Source organism: Lutra lutra, chromosome 7 (genome assembly GCF_902655055.1).
Source record: "Lutra lutra chromosome 7, mLutLut1.2, whole genome shotgun sequence".
NCBI classification, from domain to species: domain Eukaryota; kingdom Metazoa; phylum Chordata; class Mammalia; order Carnivora; family Mustelidae; genus Lutra; species Lutra lutra.
The window spans coordinates 56,777,797-56,799,095 of record NC_062284.1 but is presented as its reverse complement, the minus strand read 5'-3'; the positions used below and the strand labels follow the sequence as shown (position 1 = coordinate 56,799,095).

At 41.7% G+C, this 21,299-nt stretch overlaps 1 protein-coding gene across 3 annotated transcripts in view; it reads right to left on the bottom strand.

The window, feature by feature from the left end:
* Positions 1–4,154: 4,154 nt before the first annotated feature.
* CDIN1 (CDAN1 interacting nuclease 1) overlaps positions 4,155–21,299 on the bottom strand; it is a 219,400-nt gene continuing 202,255 nt past the window's right edge. For 2 of the 3 annotated variants that reach the window (XM_047737741.1, XM_047737742.1), the window contains exon 11: positions 15,036–16,945. In XM_047737741.1, coding sequence (XP_047593697.1) covers positions 16,816–16,945 — 130 coding nt within the window. In that variant the 3' untranslated portion in view covers positions 15,036–16,815. Of the gene's footprint in view, positions 4,228–15,035; positions 16,946–21,299 lie in introns of those variants that run through there. The other variant, XM_047737743.1, reaches the window with a different exon arrangement.

The following is a 21,299-nucleotide window of genomic DNA, read 5'->3' as shown; positions in this document are numbered from 1 at the left end:
TGTTGGTATTGATCATATACTGCTGTCAGGGAAAAAAAAAAAACCACAACTGTGCCTAGGCTCTTAAAGTGTGTGTATTTCTTTACAATTCATTCATATGCCTACTGGATGGTATTAATAAAGTCTATCAAATAGTAGTACAATTAAGTTTTTCTTTTTTGAGGTTAAAAAAATAAATAGAGGCTCTGATATATTTTTCCTGTATATCCTCTGAGATGAATGCCTCCCACCCTTGAGTCCACTGGCCAGATCATAGAGCCATGAAGTGGGTCAAAGCTCTGCTCACTGTCACTGATCAATCTTCCATCAATAGACTTTGTGGGGGGAGACAGCAAGTCAGCTGCTCCTGTTTCTCCTTGAAATGCACAGACAGCCATCTATGGTCTATCCCCTAGTTTTTGTTGAATTGAAGTCATTCCTGTTCTAGAGTTAATTTTCCTTCACATCCTTCTGGTGGATATAATTACCTCTTTTTTTTTTTTTTTTTTTTAAGTCAAAAGAGACTTTCCTTTCCAGATAACACCATGTTTTCATCCAGCCTATCAGTGATTTGGATATACCCTCAGTGGGTAATATTCGGCTCATACTTAATCATACTTAAAATTAATGTAGAGACATTTAAACTAATGGTTTTCAGAAGAAGAATATTTTCTATAAAAAAATCAGTCGAAGGAAACATATATGCAATAGTTTTGCCCACTGTTCATAAATGTGTTCCAAGATATAGGATTAGATTTACTTAAGAAATAGAGATGTATAAAGGGTATTTTCTTCTTGTTGTGTTGTAGTGTACATTGTTAAGGTTTGGTGAAAGTCAAGGTCCTTGGGGATGTTTGGGATAGCAGCAGTCATTTGCTCAATGCATTGATTTTCTAGTTATGGTCTTTAAAAACAGAAAAATTAGATTTTTTACTTCATAGCATTTGAATTATTACTCTGTGACCAGACTGTCTCAATAGTTTCCACCACATTGAGTATTTTCTTCTCCCAGATGCTTGTGTAAAAGAGTCAAGTCACACCAAGTCAGTTGAGTCAAGTCACGCCAAGTGGACCAAGAGAGGAGAAAGCAAACTGCCTTCATGGGAGGCTGGGCCTCTTCATGGCTTTGTCTGTAAATAGTGTGTGACCTCCCGCAGGTAACCTTACGGCTCTAGTAGGGCTGTTTTCTTAACTATTGAATGGACATAGTGATTCCTGTTCTCTACATCCTTAAGAAGTGCCTTAGCTTTGTAAGAAAATGTATGGAAACGAGTATGTAACTAAAGAGATTTTGCCCACAAAGTTGCTCACATTTGAAGTATTACTATGCAGATTAATCTCACATTTTTAAAGCCCCTTTTCTTTGTTTTATCTACTGCTATTTTTATTCCTATTTAAAAAAAAAATCTTAATTGAGAGAGAGAGAGAGAAAGTGTGAGCATGAGTAGGAGGAAGGGTAGAGAAAAAGGGAGAAGCAGGCTCCCTACTGAGCCACTGACATGGGCTCGAACCCAGGACCCAGAGATCATAACCTGAGCCCAAGGCAGATGTTCAACCAAATGAGCTACCCAGGTGCCCCTTTATTCCTATTTTCAAGTAAACTTTTCACTAGTAGTTTTAGATTTGCAGAAAAGTTGTAAAGATAGCACAGAGTTCCTATATACCCCATATCCAGTTTCTTCTTTTATAAACATTTAAGATTAATATTTTATGCCCCTTTCAGTTTTTTCCTTTTTTGGGGTGGGGAGAGAAAGAGAGAAAGAGCACGTGAGCTTGAGGGGGGTGGGAGGAGGAGGAGCCGGCAGAGGTAGCGGGGAAGGAATCTTAAGCAGGCTCCACACCCACCTGACTCCAGGCTCAGTCTTGCAATCCTGAGGTCATGACCAGAGCTGAAACCAAGAGTCAGATGCTTAACTGACTGTACCACCTATGCACCCCGTATTTGATCCCGTTTTAATCACTAAAATAAATATTCTATATGCTCAAGTTCTAAAAAGTAGATATGGGATGCCATGCTTCCTTTTCTGTGATCTTAGCATTCCCTCCCCTTGCAATGAAAAATAGTGTACTTGCTGTAAATAGATATATCAGTCATAACATTTTTGGCTTCAAGTAACAGAAAAATCTGACTCCAACTGGCTTAAGAAATAAAGAAAATTTGTTAGCTGAGATAACAGGAGGTGTGGAGGTGGGGCAGTTCTAAGACAGGTTCAGGAATTCAGTGATGTCACCAGAGCCAGGCTTTTCCCCCCATTTCTGCCTCATCAAGCTCAGCGCTGGCCTGTCTGCAGTCTCGCACAGCGCCTGGTTGCCAGATGGCTGCCGCGGGTCATGCAACTCCACCAGATAGCACCATGAGAAAAGGGGCTCTTTCTTCTTTTGTGATTCTTGATTGCAAGGAAAACCATAAACACTTTGCCACAAACCCTTCAGTATACTTTCTCTCAACTGTCTTGGGTTCCATTGCATCATATGCCCAGGCCTATACCGCTCACTCGTAAGAGAACGGGGAGCACGGTTGTGCCATGAATGGCTTAGAGTAATCATGACATGCCTCTTTGGGCTGGGACTGGGGTTCTTTTCTCCTGAGGAAGTATACAGCCATCTAGGGGACAGTGGACACCTGAACAAAAAGGAGGCGTGGTGGTGGTGGTGAATGACTCTGACTTTTTTGCCTAAATTGCTTAGAAAAAAGGAAACAGTCTAAGTTATTCAAATGAAGCCACAGATTCAAAAGGTCAATGCACTTCCTCATTGTGAACTGAACATGTCTGCCATTATAGGAGCTTGAAAGTTTATTAATTAGTAGAGATTTGATTTAATTGAAAAAAAAAAAAAAACTATCCCTGATCATCAGGAAGTGATGGGCAGGAAAACCTCCATGGATCAATGAGCCTCCTACCTGACCTCAAGTTCAAAGCAGGTTGATGACATTTGGTTTATTGCTAGCTTTTTGGCAGTTATGAATAACATTGTTATGAATGATCATGAAGTTTCCATGAAAACATTGGTCTTCATTTCTCTGGGGTAAATGTCTAGGAGTGGAATTGCTGGGTTATATGGTGTGCATTTAATTTTACAAAAGAATGCCAAGTAGTTCAGCCAAGGGGCTATACCGTTTTGCATTTCCAGCAGCAATGTGGAAGAGTTTCAGTTACTCCACTTCCTCCCTCAGTATTTGGTTATGTCCGTTTTTATCTGAGCTATTCTGATAGGTGTGTGGTGTTATCTCATGTGATTTTCATCTGTAGTTTCCTAATGAGTATTGTTGAACATCCGTTCATGCGTTTACATGGCGTATCTCTTCATTGGTGAAATGACTGTTCAAATCTCTTCCCAATTTTTTTTTTTCTTACGGAGTCATTTCTTAGTATAGAATTCTGAGAGTTATAAAATACTATAGATAGCAGTTCTTGTCTGATAGGACTAGCAAATATTTTATTCTAGTCTGTGGCAAATGCTTTCATTTTCTTAAAAATAGATAATCTTCTGAAGACATGGTTAAGATTCAAATTTTTATGTTTGTGGTCTGTGGAAAATAAAAACAATTAGTTAATTCTTGCTCGAAGGTTGTTTACCTGCAGGGTTAGCAGTCTTGAAAACCCAGACGACCATGATAATTTTCACAATAGACTTTTCTGAGATCCTGAAGAAACTGTGAAGCAACAATATTAAGGCTTTCTAGAATACTATAATTATGAGCTAGGTTACTTATAAAATTCGTAATTATTTATCTGTGTCCTACCAGTTTTCAGGATGATTATTAGTTGTAATAGAAAATTAAGCTATAGAACAATGTCCATGAACTTTTTCTTATGGTTCATTATAACAGTGTCAGATGGTTCACCCCCTCAAAAATTACCAAGAGTGATTCCTGATGAGCCCCAGAATCAATACTCTTGTTACACAATATTTGGAAATTTTGCTGTTTTTTGAGATAGAGTAGGTTGATGCTATGGTTACAACCGCCAGATCTCGGTGACTGAACATGAGCGTTTCTTTCTGATTCTGGTTGGGTGGTGGTGGGGGTGGTGTGTGCGTTGTTCTACTTAGTCTCTCAGAGCCCCAGTGGTGGAGACTCACCCTCTGGAACTCTGATTGGATTGCACAGCAGGACAAGAGAGAAAATGGAGAATCCCGCAGGGCCTTTCACTGCCTCACTGACAGAGAGCTCATCCACGCACTTTTCCTCAGGCAGAATCGGTAGCATGGCCCTGTGTGATCACTTGGGAGTCTGGAAAGTGTCCTCTGCTGTCCATTCAAGCAGTGAAGGAGAATGTAATATTGGTGAATACTAGTCATATTATCATGTTCTAAAATAGCATAACAGGTAAATTATAATCCCATTATTTAAATTAGACATACTGAGACAGTTTTATTACTTAACCGGCTGGGAAACCCTGGACAAGTTATTTAACCTCTGTGAGCCTCAAGGACCCCATTTGGAAAAAGGGTAATAGTGATAACATTTATTGAGTGTATACTAGGAGCCAGATCCTGTTAGAAGTACTCAATATGTGACAGACTTTAATCTTTGCAATGTAAGATGCTGGAAGAACCGTTGTTACAGATGAGGCAAGGGGGGCACGAGGAGCCCAAGTAACCCGCTGACCCAGACAGCCTGTCAGAGTTGCTTCTATGATCAGAAGCCAGGTGTCTGGCACCAGTGCTGCTGGGTGTCACGACTAAGCTGCTGTAATTTATCTTTTGTAGGTAATCATACCTGTTGGAATGAGGTGTGGCTTAACCGCCCAGCACACTAGGCTCAGTCCTTCTCATTGTAAGTTTCGATGTGCTGGCAAAGTGAGAAAGGGAAATTGAGCTGATGTATTCATTTGAATAGTTCGGTAAAAATGGTGTAGTTTTGTCAGGGTGGGGAGTGGAGGGGGAGGTGAAAGTGTTACCTAAAAATAAGTGTGTGGGGGCGCCTGAGTGGCTCAGTGGGTTAGGGCCTCTGCCTTCGGCTGGGGTCGTGATCCCAGGGTCCTGGGATCGAACCCCCCATCGGGCTCTCTGTTCGGCAGGGAGCCTGCTTCCCTTCCTCCCTCTCTCTGCCTGCCTCTCTGCCTACTTGTGATCTCTGTCTGTCAACTGGATGGATAAAATCTTTAAAAAAATAAAAATAAAAATAAGTGTGTGTGGCTAAGAATTTCTATCCACAGTTCTCATTTTACTTTTCACAGTTCTCATTTTAATGATGATGTCCCTAGAGGCTTCAGTTCTCGCATAGACACTGGGCAGATTTTCAGAGTTCTACAATACAATGTATTTGCTGGGGGTGCTACATGATCAGTTACTAGGTTTGTCCTTCTGTGGGGAAGTAACTTCCATCCTATCTCTCTAAAGAGTTTTACCCTGCTTAGGGCTCAGTATTTCTGGGTAGGTTGTGAGCAATCGGTAACTTTGTTAGACATATCAACCCAATTTCTCTGGCAGTGACATATAAGAAATCACCAAGAACCCTGTTCTCAGAAATCAAATTCCCTTGTCAGTTAGGGATGCTTTGGGGTACAAGTAACAGTTGTGCCAGTTGTAAGAATGTGGCAGTGCTGACCCAGGCTCTGGTGGCTTCTTTGACTTTTCTTATGGCCACAAGATGGTCACAAGATGGCTACTGCATCTCCCACCATCCCATCCTTCCATCGAAAGAAAAAGGATGGCAGGGGCACCTGGGTGGCTCAGTGGGTTAAGCCTCTGCCTTCGGCTCAGGTCATGATCTCAAGGTCCTGGGATCGAGTCCCGCATTGGGTTCTCTGCTTGGCGGGGGGCCTGCTTCCCTCTCTCTCTCTGCCTGCCTCTCTGCCTACTTGTGATCGCTCTCTCTGTCAAATATATAAATAAAATCTTTTAAAAAAAATTAAAGAAAAAGGATGGCAGAAAAGATAGTTTCCTTTCATCAGGGAAAAGGTTTCTCAGAGACTTTAGGACAGGTGTTTCCTTGCCGCTCATGGGCTCCAGTGGTGCTGCAACTCATCACTGGCCCAGTCCGCCTGTGCTGCGAAAAACACCTGCCTCTGGTTCTTGATAAAAGAGCCTCCAATTCCAGCATCTGGGAAGTTATGGTTTCCATAGTAGGGAAGATGCCCTTCCTGGGTCCATCTCCAGCTATTTCAATAGATGCTTCTGCAATAGTTAATAAGGAAAGAACTGACTATTCTAGTGACTCTGTAATTCGATTTCAGTGAGCTACAAACTCACACCCATTTTAGGGAATGATTAGATCAAGCCATTTCAGGAATGATGAGTCAGATTTAATGTTTTGTTGTTTTTTCCAGGCTTCCTCCTTTGTTGTTGTTGTTGTTACTATTTTTTTTTCAAATTATTTATTTATTTATTTGACAGACAGAAATCACAAGTAGGCAGAGAGGCAGGCAGAGAGAGAGCAGGGGGGAGGCAGGCTCCCTGCTGAGCAGAGAGCCCAATGCGGGGCTTGATCCCAGGACCCTGAGATCATGACCTGAGCCGAACGAAGGCAGAGGCTTAACCCACTGAGTCACCCAGGCGCCCCCAGGCTTCCTGTTTTTAATAAGATAGCATCGGACTCAACCTGGTGTCCTAATTATTTTGAAATTTGAAATTTTCAAATTCAATTAATGAGAGCATCTGGATTATCATTATTATTTTTAAAGAATTTTTTTTTTTTTTTTTTGAGAAAGAGAGAGAGAGAGTGAGCAGGGAGGAACAGAGGGAGAGCATCTCAAGCAGACTCCCTGCTGAATGTAGAGCCCGACCTGGGGCTTGATCCCATGACCCTGAGATCATGACCTGAGCCAAAATCAAGAGTCTCAACCAACTGAGCCACCCACGCGCTCCTGGATTCTCTTTAGATCACACAGCCTGCCATGTTAAAATAGACCCATTACAAAGTTATTCTTAAGAGCTGTTTATTGTGTCCTGCTGAACTTTGAGTATTTGCGAATAACAAGAGAGTTCTGTCTTTCAAGCCCCCCTTCCATAATTTCTATAATACACGGGAGAGAAAAGGAGCCAGGAGGGTTCTATGAAACTCGCAATGCTCATGGACTGTTTCCATTCAGTTCAGTTGTTCTTACTGACAGTGGAAGCTAGGGGTTTGGCAGGAGCAGTCCTAGAGGCCCTTGGGATGCCAAGTTTGAGATCTTTGTCTTCCTGTGTACCATTAGATATGGCTAACAAACTATGAGAAGACATTCTTAGGGTGTTGACCGCCGGTCAGTCTGGGCAACTGACATTACAATTCATTTTCATGATTGGGTAGACAAAACAATTTGGAAAAATCAGATGTACTTCAGTTTTCTGAAAATAGACAATAGCATGGAGAGAGAAATCTTGTTCTTCAGAAAAAGCATTTTTCCAAGTTTTCCTTATTGTTATGAAGATGTCAGCAATTTCTACCAAAAGCATAGTTGGTTAGTTACCTCCTGTTAGTGACCTAAGAGCACTTATCCAAGCTGGCAGGGGTATGGCAAAGCCTTGCTAATTGTTTGCAAAATGCTGTCACGCTCCCAGGTGAGGGCCACACTCTCCATGCCCAGCATTACTGTTGGAGTGATTTCCTGCTGCCTAAGAGAATCTGCCTCCAACATGTCGGGCTACCGGCCTGGGTGTTGAGAGGGGAACATCAGTCCTTGCTCCATTGTTTAAAAATTGTTCAGCTTGCCTGTGATCTAAGGAGGTTTATTTTTAGAGGTGGTGTGCTGGCAAAAGTCGTGTCTTTTAAAATGCTGCCCCAAATGGTGTTACAAACATCAATCAGAAGGAAAATCCAGGAACAGGCCAGTAATTTCCCCAGATTCCTTTTGCTTTGCTTGCTTTGTTTGTTTCTTTAAAGATCAAATTCAAATAGCATTTTATGCTTTCTTTCACTGCATTAACAGTGGCCCGGAGAATATCTCAATCCCCTTAAAGAAACCTTTTCTATGTACTAAACCCCCGCACCTTCCAGGGCTCATCTGGCGGGCCGCGGATTCTGGCCATCAATCAGGCGGGTAAGTGCTGGCTTCTTTTGGGCCGTCCTGCTGCCTGAGTTGTATTTATGGCAAAGGCTACGGTCACTATCGAAAGAAACACGGGCTCACTGCCTCTGAGCTCCTTCTCCGGAGCAGGAGACAGGAGAATGTTATACTAAACATGTGTCTGTGAAGACAATCAGCTAAACACAGGCCCACTTTCCAAAGGAGGGTCTGGTTCTGCCAGTCTCTTAACTTCTGGAAAAATGGCTTTTTCTAAATGACTTTTAGAAAAGCAGTAATAAGCCAAGCTATCCACGTTATACTGATTTCTACGTGACCATAGAAAATGCACATTTTAAATGGTGTATATAGTTTATTAAATGGATCCTTCTAGAGCAGTAATATTAATAATTACATAATGTATAATAGAATTATAGGTGATACTGGTTTTATTAGGGCTATGATTTATGATGCATTAAGCACTAATCTTATTTAATCCTCCTAATAGTCCTAGGTGATAGGTATTATTTCATTTCCCTGTGACAAATGAAGGAACTGAAGGTTTTAGAGAGTTTGCTTATCTGTAAGTGGATAAGCAGGGATTCCAGTCTGTTGTCAAAGCATGTGTGAGTCACCAGGTGCCCCGGAGTACAGGTCGAGAATATTCTAGGCTAACCACTTTTGGTGATGACCAGAAAAGTTCATGGATTATTGTTGGTTTAAGTATTATCTCATCCTTATATAGAAGAGAAGATGGTAAACATAACATCTGTGGACTCCCCCCTCCCCACCACCAGCAATGGAAGGAAAATCAGATGAACACGTACATTGGCCAGGGGAAAAAGAAGTCTTAAAAAGTTGCCAGATTCATTCTTAGTGGCACATTCTTAGACGCAATGGCAATGTATAGAAACCATCACCAAACAGTAAAAGTTTTAGGTGATTTAAGTGCAAGTACAATGAGAATTATTTCTGTCAAAATGCTAGTTGATTTCTACAATAGAGATTAGGGTATCAGGGCAGGGCAAAAACAGTAAGGTTCGGAATGTTCATTTAGAAATACACCATGATCCTTTACTTTGTAAATAATGTAATGAAGGTACTGAAAATTCCTTCCATAATAAATTATTAATCCTTCAGCGGAGAGGACAATGGACAAGAGGCTAGGAGGGACAGATTCTGGTCCTGCCCTTAATTCGTTAGCTATGTGACCTTGGACAAGTCCCATAACCTCGGCAGACTTCAATTTTTTCATCTACACAATGAAATCTCTGGTTCCTTCAATTCTACAATTCTCTGAGTCTATGAGTCAAACTGGTCTCATCTTTGCTAATGGCTCAATTTTACTTTCCAGACACCTCTTAGGGAATTGTCAGGGAGATGCAGGAAAATGCAATTCAGTTTTCACATGAGTTTCTTTGCTCACTCCACGCCCCCACGCTGCCGTTTTTAACCCCTCTGTCATTGCAAAAACACTTCCAAGGATAGTGGGGGAGCAAGTAAGAGGAAAATAATTTACCAAAAGACTGGGTTTTACATTTACATGCAAAGCACTCATATCCACTTTGCCATTTCTTTCGTTGCTCAGCTTTTCGATTATTCAGTTATGTTGGATTGTTTTTCATGTATTGCAAAAACGCTTCTTAAAAAATTGTAACTTTGAAAACCAGGATGGAGACTTCTATTCAAATCAGCAAGAAACAAAATAGTTTTTTGACTTTTATCTAATTTTCCATGTGCAATGACTTAGTTATTATTTTAGCTGCTAGAATAAACTGATACAAGCACAAAGTTTCAGGGAAATTATTTATATCTTAATAATAAGCATATTAACAAAAACTGCATTACCAGGTAAAACATACCAATCTCCTTTATCCTGGAAAATAATTTAACACTTCTTGGGAGTGTATCATAAAACCAATACTACAAATGTACAATCACGACCTTACAGAAATGCACTGTACTACATAGGAAATTGATACCCAGATGATATCAAGGCCGTGAGACAGAAGGCAGGCACAGTCCGCAGCTGACCTTGAAACCCCAAGCTGGTTTTACTGACAAAACAACAACAGAACACCTAAGGAACATGTAAGACCATCTCCTAGAAGATAGTCCTCAAATCTCAAGACCCTTAGGCAGAGCCCCAAATAGAGAGACCCCATGTTTTTCATCAATAATATCATTTGACTTGTAGGCATTTACTCAAAGAAATAATTATCTGTGGCCTTCCACTGTTTGAGTTTTTAAGCCCTAGTTCTATGGACATATTTAGCTTATGTGAATCACTAAGCAGACTTTAGCCGGGGACAGAGGGTTCACTTGATGTCACGGACCCCGTGGAAAATGTTACTGCTTGTTTTACTGCTCAGGCTGACGAACAAGGTTATGAGTTCCTTTCCAAATGCTTTGAATTTATACTTGCACTAAATATGAATGGCCTAGGGCTGAAATTGGAAATATGTGGCATCTATAGGTGATCACAACCCACTTCAAAAACGAGTGCCCATAACTGATCATACCTCTATTTCCTGCTGAGCTGAACGCAGTCTCAGAATCCTTAGCAGCAAACGTAGCCACTATAACCAAATAGTGAACTCTTTTTGCTGCCCATATTCTAGAATTAAAATATCTTATTAAAAGCCTCAAAGGTTTGCCTCTTTCCTTATTATACGGTGACTGACTTTGCTGAAATTTTTTAAACCCTTGTTTTCATTTTGGTACGTAATATATGTATTTTTTTCAAGAACCACCTTTTATTGTGTATTTTAAAATTCCCCACAGCACTGAAACACTTTTAAAATATCCATTAGGGACTCAGGAAATATTTGTGTTTTGAATAGCCTAAATGGTAGAAATAGAAGACCAAAATATTACATAGAACCAAAGAGGACTTGGTCTCAGGACTATGTCAGAGAGAACTGGGTGTCTGTACTCTCCAGACACTGATGGAAGGGATCATGGACCAAATGGCCCCCAAAATTAAGGCCTGGGAAACTGGCAAAGAAGAAACATGGAAGTTCCGGTTCCTTTTACAAGTTTCCAAAATATGAGGAAATAGGCCAAATGCCTAGGACTTTGAAATGATAATGTTTGATTTAATGACTAACAGGGAAACGCCCACTGAGCAGTTCATGGACAGTGTCTCTCCTAAGTCAGATCCTGTTGGCAAACGACCAAAGAACCCTTCTCTTCTGACTCAGTCAGCCACTTCTATAGCCAGGAAGCACTTTGCCAACAACTCAGCATTAAAAAAAAGAGCAATTAAAAGGTACTGTTTGCAGTTAATCTAAGAATTTCACCAAATATCTCAAAATTGGTGTTGGAAACACATTTGATTTGAGGCCTTAATCTGGAATTTAGAGGAGACCGTCTCTTACATAGAAATGTCAAGATAATGCCTTAAGCCTCATTTTTTTTTTTTAAAAGAGAAGCAAAGAATTTTAGATATTCTGGTTTCTTTAGAAATATATTGGATTAGACCATGCACTAGGGCTAACTTGAAGGTAAGCGCAATGAGATCTCACGAATTCCCCTTCAAACTAAGTATGCATCCTGAGATATTCTGATTGATGAACCTGCTTTGAGATTTTGAGGGTTTCTAAATAATTCTTTAATACCAACATTGCTTTTCTGATTCCGGTAAATACACTCAGTTTTCAGCTGAAGAAAATGAGAAACAGGTAAAATTTAAAGAGTTCCGATTATTTCTTTTAAAGCAAGTGAATGAGAACATATTTAGTGTAAGTTTCTATTCGTTCCTTTGTTCCTTCCACATGCACTGAGCACCTGTTCTGTGCCAGGAACCCCCTTGGTGGTTGGGGGCTAGGCAGAGAACAAAACAAACACTGTAGGCGGCTTATCATCTAGGTCGGCAATCTCGCCATGAAATAACTCCAGAGGGAAAGAAGTCAACAATGGAGACCAGGGTGCTTTTACCTGTCAGTTTACTTATGAAAGATCGTTTCCGGTGGAGGTGGTTTTGATGACATAAATTTTGATTTGCTCTATACGAGAAATTTCAGTTAAAACTCAAGAGTGCAGATAACTTACTCTAGATGCACTGAATTATTTTTTCTGAATGTATCTGTGTTGAACATAAAAATGGCAAAGGCACTTTTTTTTTTTTTAAAGGAAAAAGTGCTAGTTATTCTAGAAATACCTTTAACAAGGGCAGTTTGCTGGGGGAATCCATGACCGCTTTAGGTTAATGGTCATTGGCTTCATGTTCGGCCCTCAATTAAACTCTGAACTTCAATTGTTATTACTTAATTGACTTGGTTCTATTTCACGTCAGCATTTCAAAATGACCTTCCGTTTAAAAAATAAAAATTACATTGACATAGCACCCTGGGTCTTTAGCTGAGCCTGACATTGCTGCGGGAGTCCCACGCTGTTTTATATATGGCTGGGCCTAGAATTTGCTTAGCTTTGCTATCACTGGGGTACCTCCCATCATCCTTGCCTTTGATAGGAGACAGCTCTAAATAAATCCAAGTGAGGAAGGAAAAGGAATGAAAAACTAAACGCATCGGGTGCCATGATTATTAAGATGCAAAATAAATCTACAGATACACACTTCATTCTAAGCACAGGGGGTTAGTCTTAAATACCTTCGGTACCAAAATTAAATATTATGCCATGCCTGTTTTAAAAAGGTACTATTGGTATCTTTTCCTCATATGCAAGCAACTCCAAATGTTTCGTTGTTCCACTTAACTAGATGAAAACTTAAATCCCCTTTACTTACACGTAAAAACAATAAGAACAAGTTGGATTTATTTAACTAATGAGTTGGATTTTATAGAAAGGAGGTATGACGCCAAGGTCTAACTCTGCTATACTCACGGAAATGAATTAAGGCATCAAATGAGCATTCCCCCTCCCCCTGTATTGTGGAAAAGTTTTAAAAGTCTTTTGGAAGTACTTTGATCCGGCTTTGAAATCGTTTTAGTGGATTACTATTGTATGAAAACTCTAATTTATTGTGCTTGACCTAAGCAGCTCTTTGTCTCACAGCCATATTCAAAACAATAGCAGGAAAGTGAAATACACAAGGGGAGCCTGAGCTGTTCTGGTTATTATTTCATAATCCATCTTCCTTATTTAATCTTTGGAATCCAGGCATGGTCTTAATAAAGGATCATGTTGACTATGTATGGGAAGGTTAGTTGGGGACTCTACAGTGAGAGGGTCCCCATTGTGTCACCGCCACACTTCCGTCCCCGAAGAGTGACTCTGGGGACAGGTTGGGAGAAGTCTGCTCTGTAAATGGTGACATTGCAGGCTGACTCCCCATTGTTTGGATTTCGGTTTCCTCTCCTGTTGAGCTAGCTCTGCTCCTTTACCCTAAGGAATCTTGTCCCAGTTGGGAGATTTTCTGCCTCTCCCCATCCCCCACTGCCCCCTGCTGAGGCAACTTGCTCTCATTGGATCACGTGGAAAAGGGTGAGATTCTCCTAAGAACATGCTTCTCTAGTGAATTCAGATAGACATTTTACTCATTCGTTGTTTTAATCAGCACACACCCTCCCTTCCCTCCCCTCCCTCACTCAGGCTCAAAGCCGCTTTAAAACTCACTTGTGTTTTTGGCCCTGTTTGCTGAAACACTTCCTCACAGCCTGAACCTCAGACCACATTAGACCCTGTCAAATCTTATCTGAGAACTTCCATGATTCTTCAGATTCTTCAGATGTACTTGCTCCCCGCCCATCCCAGCCCTAAAGGCACAGGGATCAGGATTTAGATGGAATGCGAGTTAGTTTTGGGATCCTTTGCCAGAGAGCATTGGAGTCCGTGAGTAGTGAGGAAATGCAGAATACATGGCCATGTGTGTGAACGCCAGCACACGAGCGTGAAGGGAAAGAGGACAGAGTAGAGGTGGGCGAAGTGAGGTTGCACATGAAAGCAGCAAAAATTTCAGTTAGTCGAAATGCTAGGTCTGTACTGGGGGGGCATGTTAAGAGCCTACAACTAAGGTATCTCAGTTCTACAGGGGCCAAGGAACAACAGGTGGAGCTTTCCAGGCAAAGGGAGTGAATTAACTGTTCACTTGGCCGCAGTGCCCTGATTAGCGTGGCCCACCAGGGACTGTTTAGTAGATGACCTCACCCAGAGCTCTACTCGATTCCCTTGTGGCTTGAAGGAGTTAATGCATCCCCCAAAGACCAACAATGTATCATCCTTTGCAGCACGAACTCAAGCCTCACCGATAATGAGCAGGTACACACACCTATAGTTAGAAGAAAATTATTTCCCCTGGAGATCCAGCCTTCTGTTTTGGACCCCTAAGCTTTCCCTTTTATATATGGTTTTAGGAGTGTTGAGAAAAGTTGACATAAACCTCCCTAGAAGGCAAGTGAAAAAAAATCCTCCCACTTTTTTGTGTTGGGGCGGGATGTGTAGGGATGAGGGTGGAAAGGAGTCTATGAAGTCACCTTAAATATTGGTGCCTAGTCAGCCTTGCCCTCGGTGGTCCCTGAGCCACACTTCAGATGGGGACCTTTGTTTGTGACCGCAGATGCTTGACAGAACATCATTTAGTTTTACACACACTCCTACTTTATACACACTCCATCACATAATTTATCACTGCAGTTTGCAAAATCTTCCATAAAACAAGATTTGGCTTTAATGTTAATGTTCTAATGATGACAGCAATTTAAAAAAAAAGTTGTCGGCTCACTTTCTAGGGCAATTTTTATTGTTAAAACTAAAAAAAAACAAAAACAAAAACAAAACCCAAAAAACAACAACAAAAAACCCCAAACCCAAACAAGTAAACAACGCCTATCAATAAAACAGAAATATTTCTACCATAAAGGAAAAAGAACAAGGAGATTTTAAGCTTCCCATTTGGGAACTCAACTTCCGTCTCCCTACACTCTTCCAGTAGAGTAACAGAACTAATAATCGCGTTAGTTTTATGTGGACAAAAGCTTAGTTTGAATAACTTGTAACTTTATCATGATATGTATAGTTTGCTGGTTTCTTTCCCTCTTTTTAAGGCCAAATGTTAACCCCCCCTTCATGGAGAGGTGGCGTTGCCTCTGCACAGAGCAACAGCTTCTCCCAACACAGGAAGTCAGGGCACCAGGTGGAAGGAGGACTACGAAACGCGAAACCTCTTTTTATCTTTTCATTTATTTGTGCCCCCTCCTCATACATTTGTTTGATGTAAAACAAACAAATCCTTGACAAGGGTTTAACAAGCTTTTCAACATCTGTGCAGGTAAATGTAATTTATTCCTAAAGCAGAAAAAGCAGCTTAGAGGAGGCCATGGAAACTGTTTAACAACAGTTTTGGTTAAAGTGTGTGTGTGTGTACACACGTGCGTGTGCATGTGTGTTAAGTAATGGCAGTGGTTTCAGATCACTCCCTTGCACTCACAAAATCTGCTCGATACTTTTACACTGAAACAGACGCCTGCCAGAGCCTCCTTCCCAGCTCATCTCCTTCCTTTTTTGTTTAGTGCAACCCACAGCAGAGTTCAAATCCACACGTCTGGACCGGACGTGTCTGTGTCCTTCAAAAGGAGAGGCAGCTGGCAGACTTGCAAACCTCCTTTAGGTACCAAATGAACAAGGTACAAATGGCATATTTAGTCTTTTGAAAGAAGCATGCAGTGTATGTAACTTAAAGGTGTCTGCAGAAGTTCTCAGTTAATTCCAAAGTCATCTTCGACATTTAAAAACGTATGTATTTTCAACAAGGGGGCGAATATTTTATAAATACATTTTGGGGAATAGAGAAGTTTTTAGTCTCCCAAACTGCAGATTTATGATGAATTTATTGATGTTTTCCTTTAGACTGAAGTTTGGTTTACGGTATAAGAAGTGAATAGATTAAAGTGAACAAATACAAAATCCCTTTTACTTTGCTTATTTGAAAAAAATCACTCCAGGTTTATTTCTGGTACACTTAATTCATTCAAAGCTGAACATTGCTAATACCTAAGTTATCTGAGTGTTATGTAATTATGTAGTATAAAATGCAGATACAAAGCAGCGCACAGAATGTGCTTTTAAAAAATTGTACTCCTTTAAATACTGACTACCCATACATACTGACAAGTAGCCGTGTTTAAAAATAAACTTTTGCCCAGGCTGGTGCCACGCTTCAGCGGTCTCCCCTGAGCCTCCCAGTCCAAAGGAGGAGTATGGTTTCCAGACACAATGTAACCAATACTTTTACAGGAGATAAAGGGAAAGTCTTTGGTGTTCAAATAAGTATTATAAAAAGAGGAAATTCTCATCAAGTATATTTTTTCAGCTTGGCCTAATGCCAGTGAAGTCAGGAAACCGTAAAAACTGGACAAAACTAGCATGCGCTACCATCAAGGTCTATTGAAGTCTTGCAGGTGAGAACAGAAATCGAGTTTCAGCCTCCACGTCTTCCACTCTGCTAATCTGTTAGATTATTCCTTGATGGGGATGGAACACTGGGTCCATGTGAGTGGATAGGAAGCGAACAGGGGAAGGAGGGAGGAAAGAATGAATGGAGCCTTTTGGGGGGGAAAAAAAAGAGGGTGATTCGGGAACTGGGAGGAGAATTGAAAAATCACACCTTTCAGTTCCCACATTTCTTCTTTTGTTCAGTATACAAGGAGAAACCATCCGGAAGGAAGAGAGATTATGACTATCTGTAAACTAACTGTTTGACAGAGACAGAAATGCTGATAATGAGTGGGTTGTGTCTGTAGTTCTTGGCTGTTCACATCTGCAAGGGATGAAGGAAAACAGAAACTCTTGATATGTTTGTCTGAAGAGGTAGTAGTGTGGCCGCGGGCAGCCAGAGTTCAGGTCAAGTTCAGGGCAGATGCCGCCAGGAGTTTCCACGGCAGGAAAGTCAAATTGCTTCCGGATTCACCTCTTCCTCCTGGCTTCTCTTCCAGGATCATCAGGGTCAGGCGACACTGTGGCACAAGGTGACGATGTCCGTGGGGAAACAGGCTTTGAGCAGGATGCCCCGCTCCCGGTTACAGTCCAGCTCCTGGATGAAGCCATACCAATAGATGACCAAGCCCGGTCCGAATCTGCAAAAACATGGGAAGACAGCATGTGTGTATTGTATCGATGTCATTCTAGAGAAAGGTCATCTCGGAAGCACTGTTAAGATGATTCAGTGAAACTACTGTGCAAAGCTTTTGTTTCGGTTGCTACAGTTGGGTTGGAGGGCTGAACTTTCAGGAATGAGCTTAGTCAGTAGAAGTACCACTACTGTCTTGGACAGATTTTGGACCTTTCAAGGAACTTGAAGTATCGCAAATGTGTGCACGGCCCTGATTACCTTCCAGTAAGGTGTTCTGAAGTTGGGCTGATGTGAGTACCTAACTGATGAAGGAGAACATCAGAGTCTCCCCACTGATGAGCTGGGGAGCACCAGATTTGGTGCCATCTTACCCTACTTGTCTGTTTTCAACTAAGGGGGAAAATAAAAGAGTGAAGAATAAGGTAAAAAGCAGAACAGCTCAAGGCCATCTTCTGGCTAGCATGTTCTACGTGCACACTCAAGGGCAGAGCTCCCTTTTGCCATCCATTCTTTCAGCTCTTCAAAAACAAACAAACCCATATGGCAACAGGGAACCCTCAACGAGACCTTATCCCCGACCCTTCATCTGTGCATACAACCTCTGTATGTGTGAAATTGGGTTGTAGGTTCTTATCATGAAGATGATGGATTAGGTCATGTGGACTTGTGAAGACGTATAGACAGACTCTGGCTTAAAACCCCCATCTTTCTCAATTGTGCCTCCAAATTATCTCCAAATTGGTTAGCAGCAGACTCAGGAAGTAGCCCTGCAGACGACTTCACCCATCAGGAAGTTGAGACCTCTAGGCTGGGTTCATAAAGATGTAATCACTATCCATCACTGCGCACACGGAGAGGTTTTGCACTTCAGTTTCACGTTTTTCCTACTGAGAGTACTTAATTAAAGGGCAGCACTACTTTGGGTGTCATGTTGCAGAAATTTTGCAGTGAAATCATAAATTATGAATGTTGGGTTAGTAAAAGGATGTCTAAAAACAGAACTGCTTTCTGTATTCTGACATTACGGCAGGCTGAGCCACGTTAGGCCAAAAAGCTTTTTCCCTCATTGATTTATTACATGCTGTAGTGTACTTGCCAAAACTAATAGTACAGTATGGGCTGCAAGATACTGTATGCACGGGAACAAGTTCAGTGGGGTGTCATGGAATGGTTTATTTGGGGATTCACATCTGTAGTGTAGCCAAGTCAGAGGCAAAGTTAATTCAGACTTTTGGACAGAATCAGGAGATGGCGGCCCATCTACAGAGGAGAGGTTCTGGGGGGGTACCCAGGAGCTGTGTACAGTGAGGTGGCCTTGGAGTACTAGGCTCAACGAGATTTCCCTGTGTATGGGGCTGCCCGCAGACAAGCCTGGTGAGCTCTGGTTCCATTTCACGGAGGGTTTCTTAGTAACTTGCACTAACAGCGGTCTGCATCTGGGACATCTACCATTTGGTACCTCTATTTTACAGAGAACTCCGATTAGTAGTAAATGATGTCTGATTTGTCCAAACAAGTCTGGCAAGGGCAGGAAGAGCTGCAGTTCTGAGGACCGTGTCTGAGGAGCCTCGGAGTCTCCTGTCTATGAAGCAGCCCGAGTCACCACCTCGAAAGACCTAACACTGAGCTCAAGACATTTCTCCATTGGGTTATGCAGCCATCTGGGAGACCACGATATTCTTTGGAAAGGCACTAATATTTTTACAAAGGGAGGAAAAAAATGTGATCTAACCAGTCATGGAAAAGAACAAAAGAATATATGGGGGTCATAAACAACAAGCTCAGTATTTTAAAGATTTAATAAAACCAAAACACATATCACCAGTGCCGAGAGAGCAGGAGCAGCAAGCACTTTCCCTGAACAGTTAAATCATGAGCCAAAGGACACGAAGCATGACAGCTCTTTGCAAAAATGGCATTTTCCAGGCAGGAAAGCCAGGCTGGGGAACACCTCGATGCCCAAGAAAATGGACTGGTTTCACTTGCGAGGCAACAGATGAACTCTGCAACTTGAAAAGGTTTCACGAGGCTATGAATGTGAACATTTTGTTGTAGTGGTTCACTGCTAGGACTCCCTGAAGGTAGGATCACAGATCTCTGAATGATTTTCAGTGTATAGTAGTGACACATCATAAGACTCTACCATCTAAGTCTGTTTCTCTCTTGGCTTGTGGATGGAACGATATTAACTCGGAACTATTAGCCCTCTCCCGTGGCTCAGAAGCTCTAACAATATGCACTTAATTAAAAAACAAGGCAACACAACTTGTCCTTGTAAATGGCAATTGGTAGGCAAAGGCTTTCCAATTCTGTGTTCTTTGAAAGACAGAAGTAATAGGGCCTCACGGGGTGACAAATTTGGAAATTTCATGATCGAACAAGGTCTGGCTGTGTTCCTGATACCTACTTTACTGTATCTCTGAGCTTTCTCCCACAATTCAGGATCCAGAGATTATCAAATGGCTGGTGAGATAACCTTCCTGTTTATGAAGAGGCTGACCAAATAAAGCGACTTTATAGAATCAATTCCTTGATTATCTGAACCAACAGAAGGGAACATTTTGGTTGATAATTAAAAAAAAAAAAATCTAACTCTAGCATTTCCTTTTGAAAAGGTGTAAACCAGGAAGAAAACAGGACCCAGGAAATTTTTAGGTAGGTCAAGTACATGCTTGTGGGTTGAGTGATTTCACCTCTTTGATGCCTGTTCCCATTAATTGGGGCACTACAGTCCAAGAATGAGATCACTGAGAAGGCAAACATAACCTTGTGGCCAGTACAAATCAAAGAGACTGTTAACAGCATTGAAAAGGAACGGGAGTCCCTGGGTGTGAGGGAATGAGCAAAGCAGAGGGTTGGTCTGCTGCTGGGTTTGCAGTTCTTCCTACAAGCCGGACACACTCAGGAATGGGATGTATATGGATTATCTGAATGGATTCTGTAAACACATTTCAAGGTTGACTATAATTTTAAGGTTACTACACACGTGATCAAGTAAGAAGATCAAAGGCTCCATCCAAATGGATTTTAAAGACTCCTGTGGAGCAGAGAGAAATGTGAGGGAGTCCTTTTGCTTGCAAATGAAATACCACCAAATGTGCAAAAACAACAAATACCTCCTGGGGAAAAAAAAGAAAAAAAGAAAGAAAGAAATGGGAGGTACAAGTTAAGAGCCAGGACAGACCTGGAGGGTGTGTATGAAAGAGGAAGGTCCCCTTAAGTAACAACAGCCTTACAAACGTGTATGGAAGGGGTCTCTCTGGTATCCTCTCATTGTAGAGTATTTAGAGAAGTTAAATGGGAGACTATGGAATGAAAGCTGGGTACCCTTGTGTGGTTTTTGTGCACATTTGTACCCCAGAGATTATCTCTGCTAGATTCGTGATGCTGCGGAGGGCGAAGACCATGTTTCATTTACACACGTGTTCCCCAGGCCTAGCACGGTGCCTGGCTGGTGTCGGCTCCTCTCAAGGGCAGGAACAGAGATAACAATAGGAACAGACAGCTCTCTGCTGCTCGCTGAATCACTGGCCAACCAGCGGTAGCAAGCTTGCTGGCAAGATTCACCCACTGCCATGGCCTGGCCTTTTTACTAGGGACCATGATGAGCCCACGGATGGAAAATTTACAGATGACGCGGATGATGGCAACAGTTACAACGCTACCTATTACCACTTCTGTGGCACTTACTCTGTGCCAGACAGTGTTCTAAGCACTTCACACGCATCCAGCCATTTATTTCTCAGCGCCACTCCACGAGGTAGATACCATTAATGTCCCCATTCTGCAGATGAAGAAACTGAGGCACAGATCAATTAAGCAGCTGGCCAAAGGGTTCATGGTAAAAAGTAGAAGAACCGGTTTTGGAACCTCTGGCAGTCTGGTTGCAGGATCTGTGACTGTCTTACTGTAAAGCAGCAATGGACAGGGGACATCCTATTAGACCTTGACCCGAAAAGAGAGGAAGTGCCTTCTGCAGCAGTGAGACCATGTCTAGAGGGTTGTGCAGGTTTCCGGTGTCACGTTTTAAGAGGAAGATCTCTGGTCTGGAATTGATCTGGAGGAGAACGCTAGGATATTTGAGGAACTGTTAGAATAACAGAGCATGTGTGACCTAGAAATAAGCACGTAGGGTCTTAATATGCTCATTCACCAGCCTCTGATTTTTAGGGCACTCCTGGGGAGAAGGGATTAGATTCATGCTGTAGCTCTAGTGCAGACTTAAGGTAATGTCTCCGAGTTACCCAGAATTGTATATTAATTCAACTTGAAGAACAATTTTTCTACCAAAGTAGCTTTTGAGAACACAGAGTGAGCTGCCTTATAAATTAGTGACATTTCTGTGACTGGATCTATTA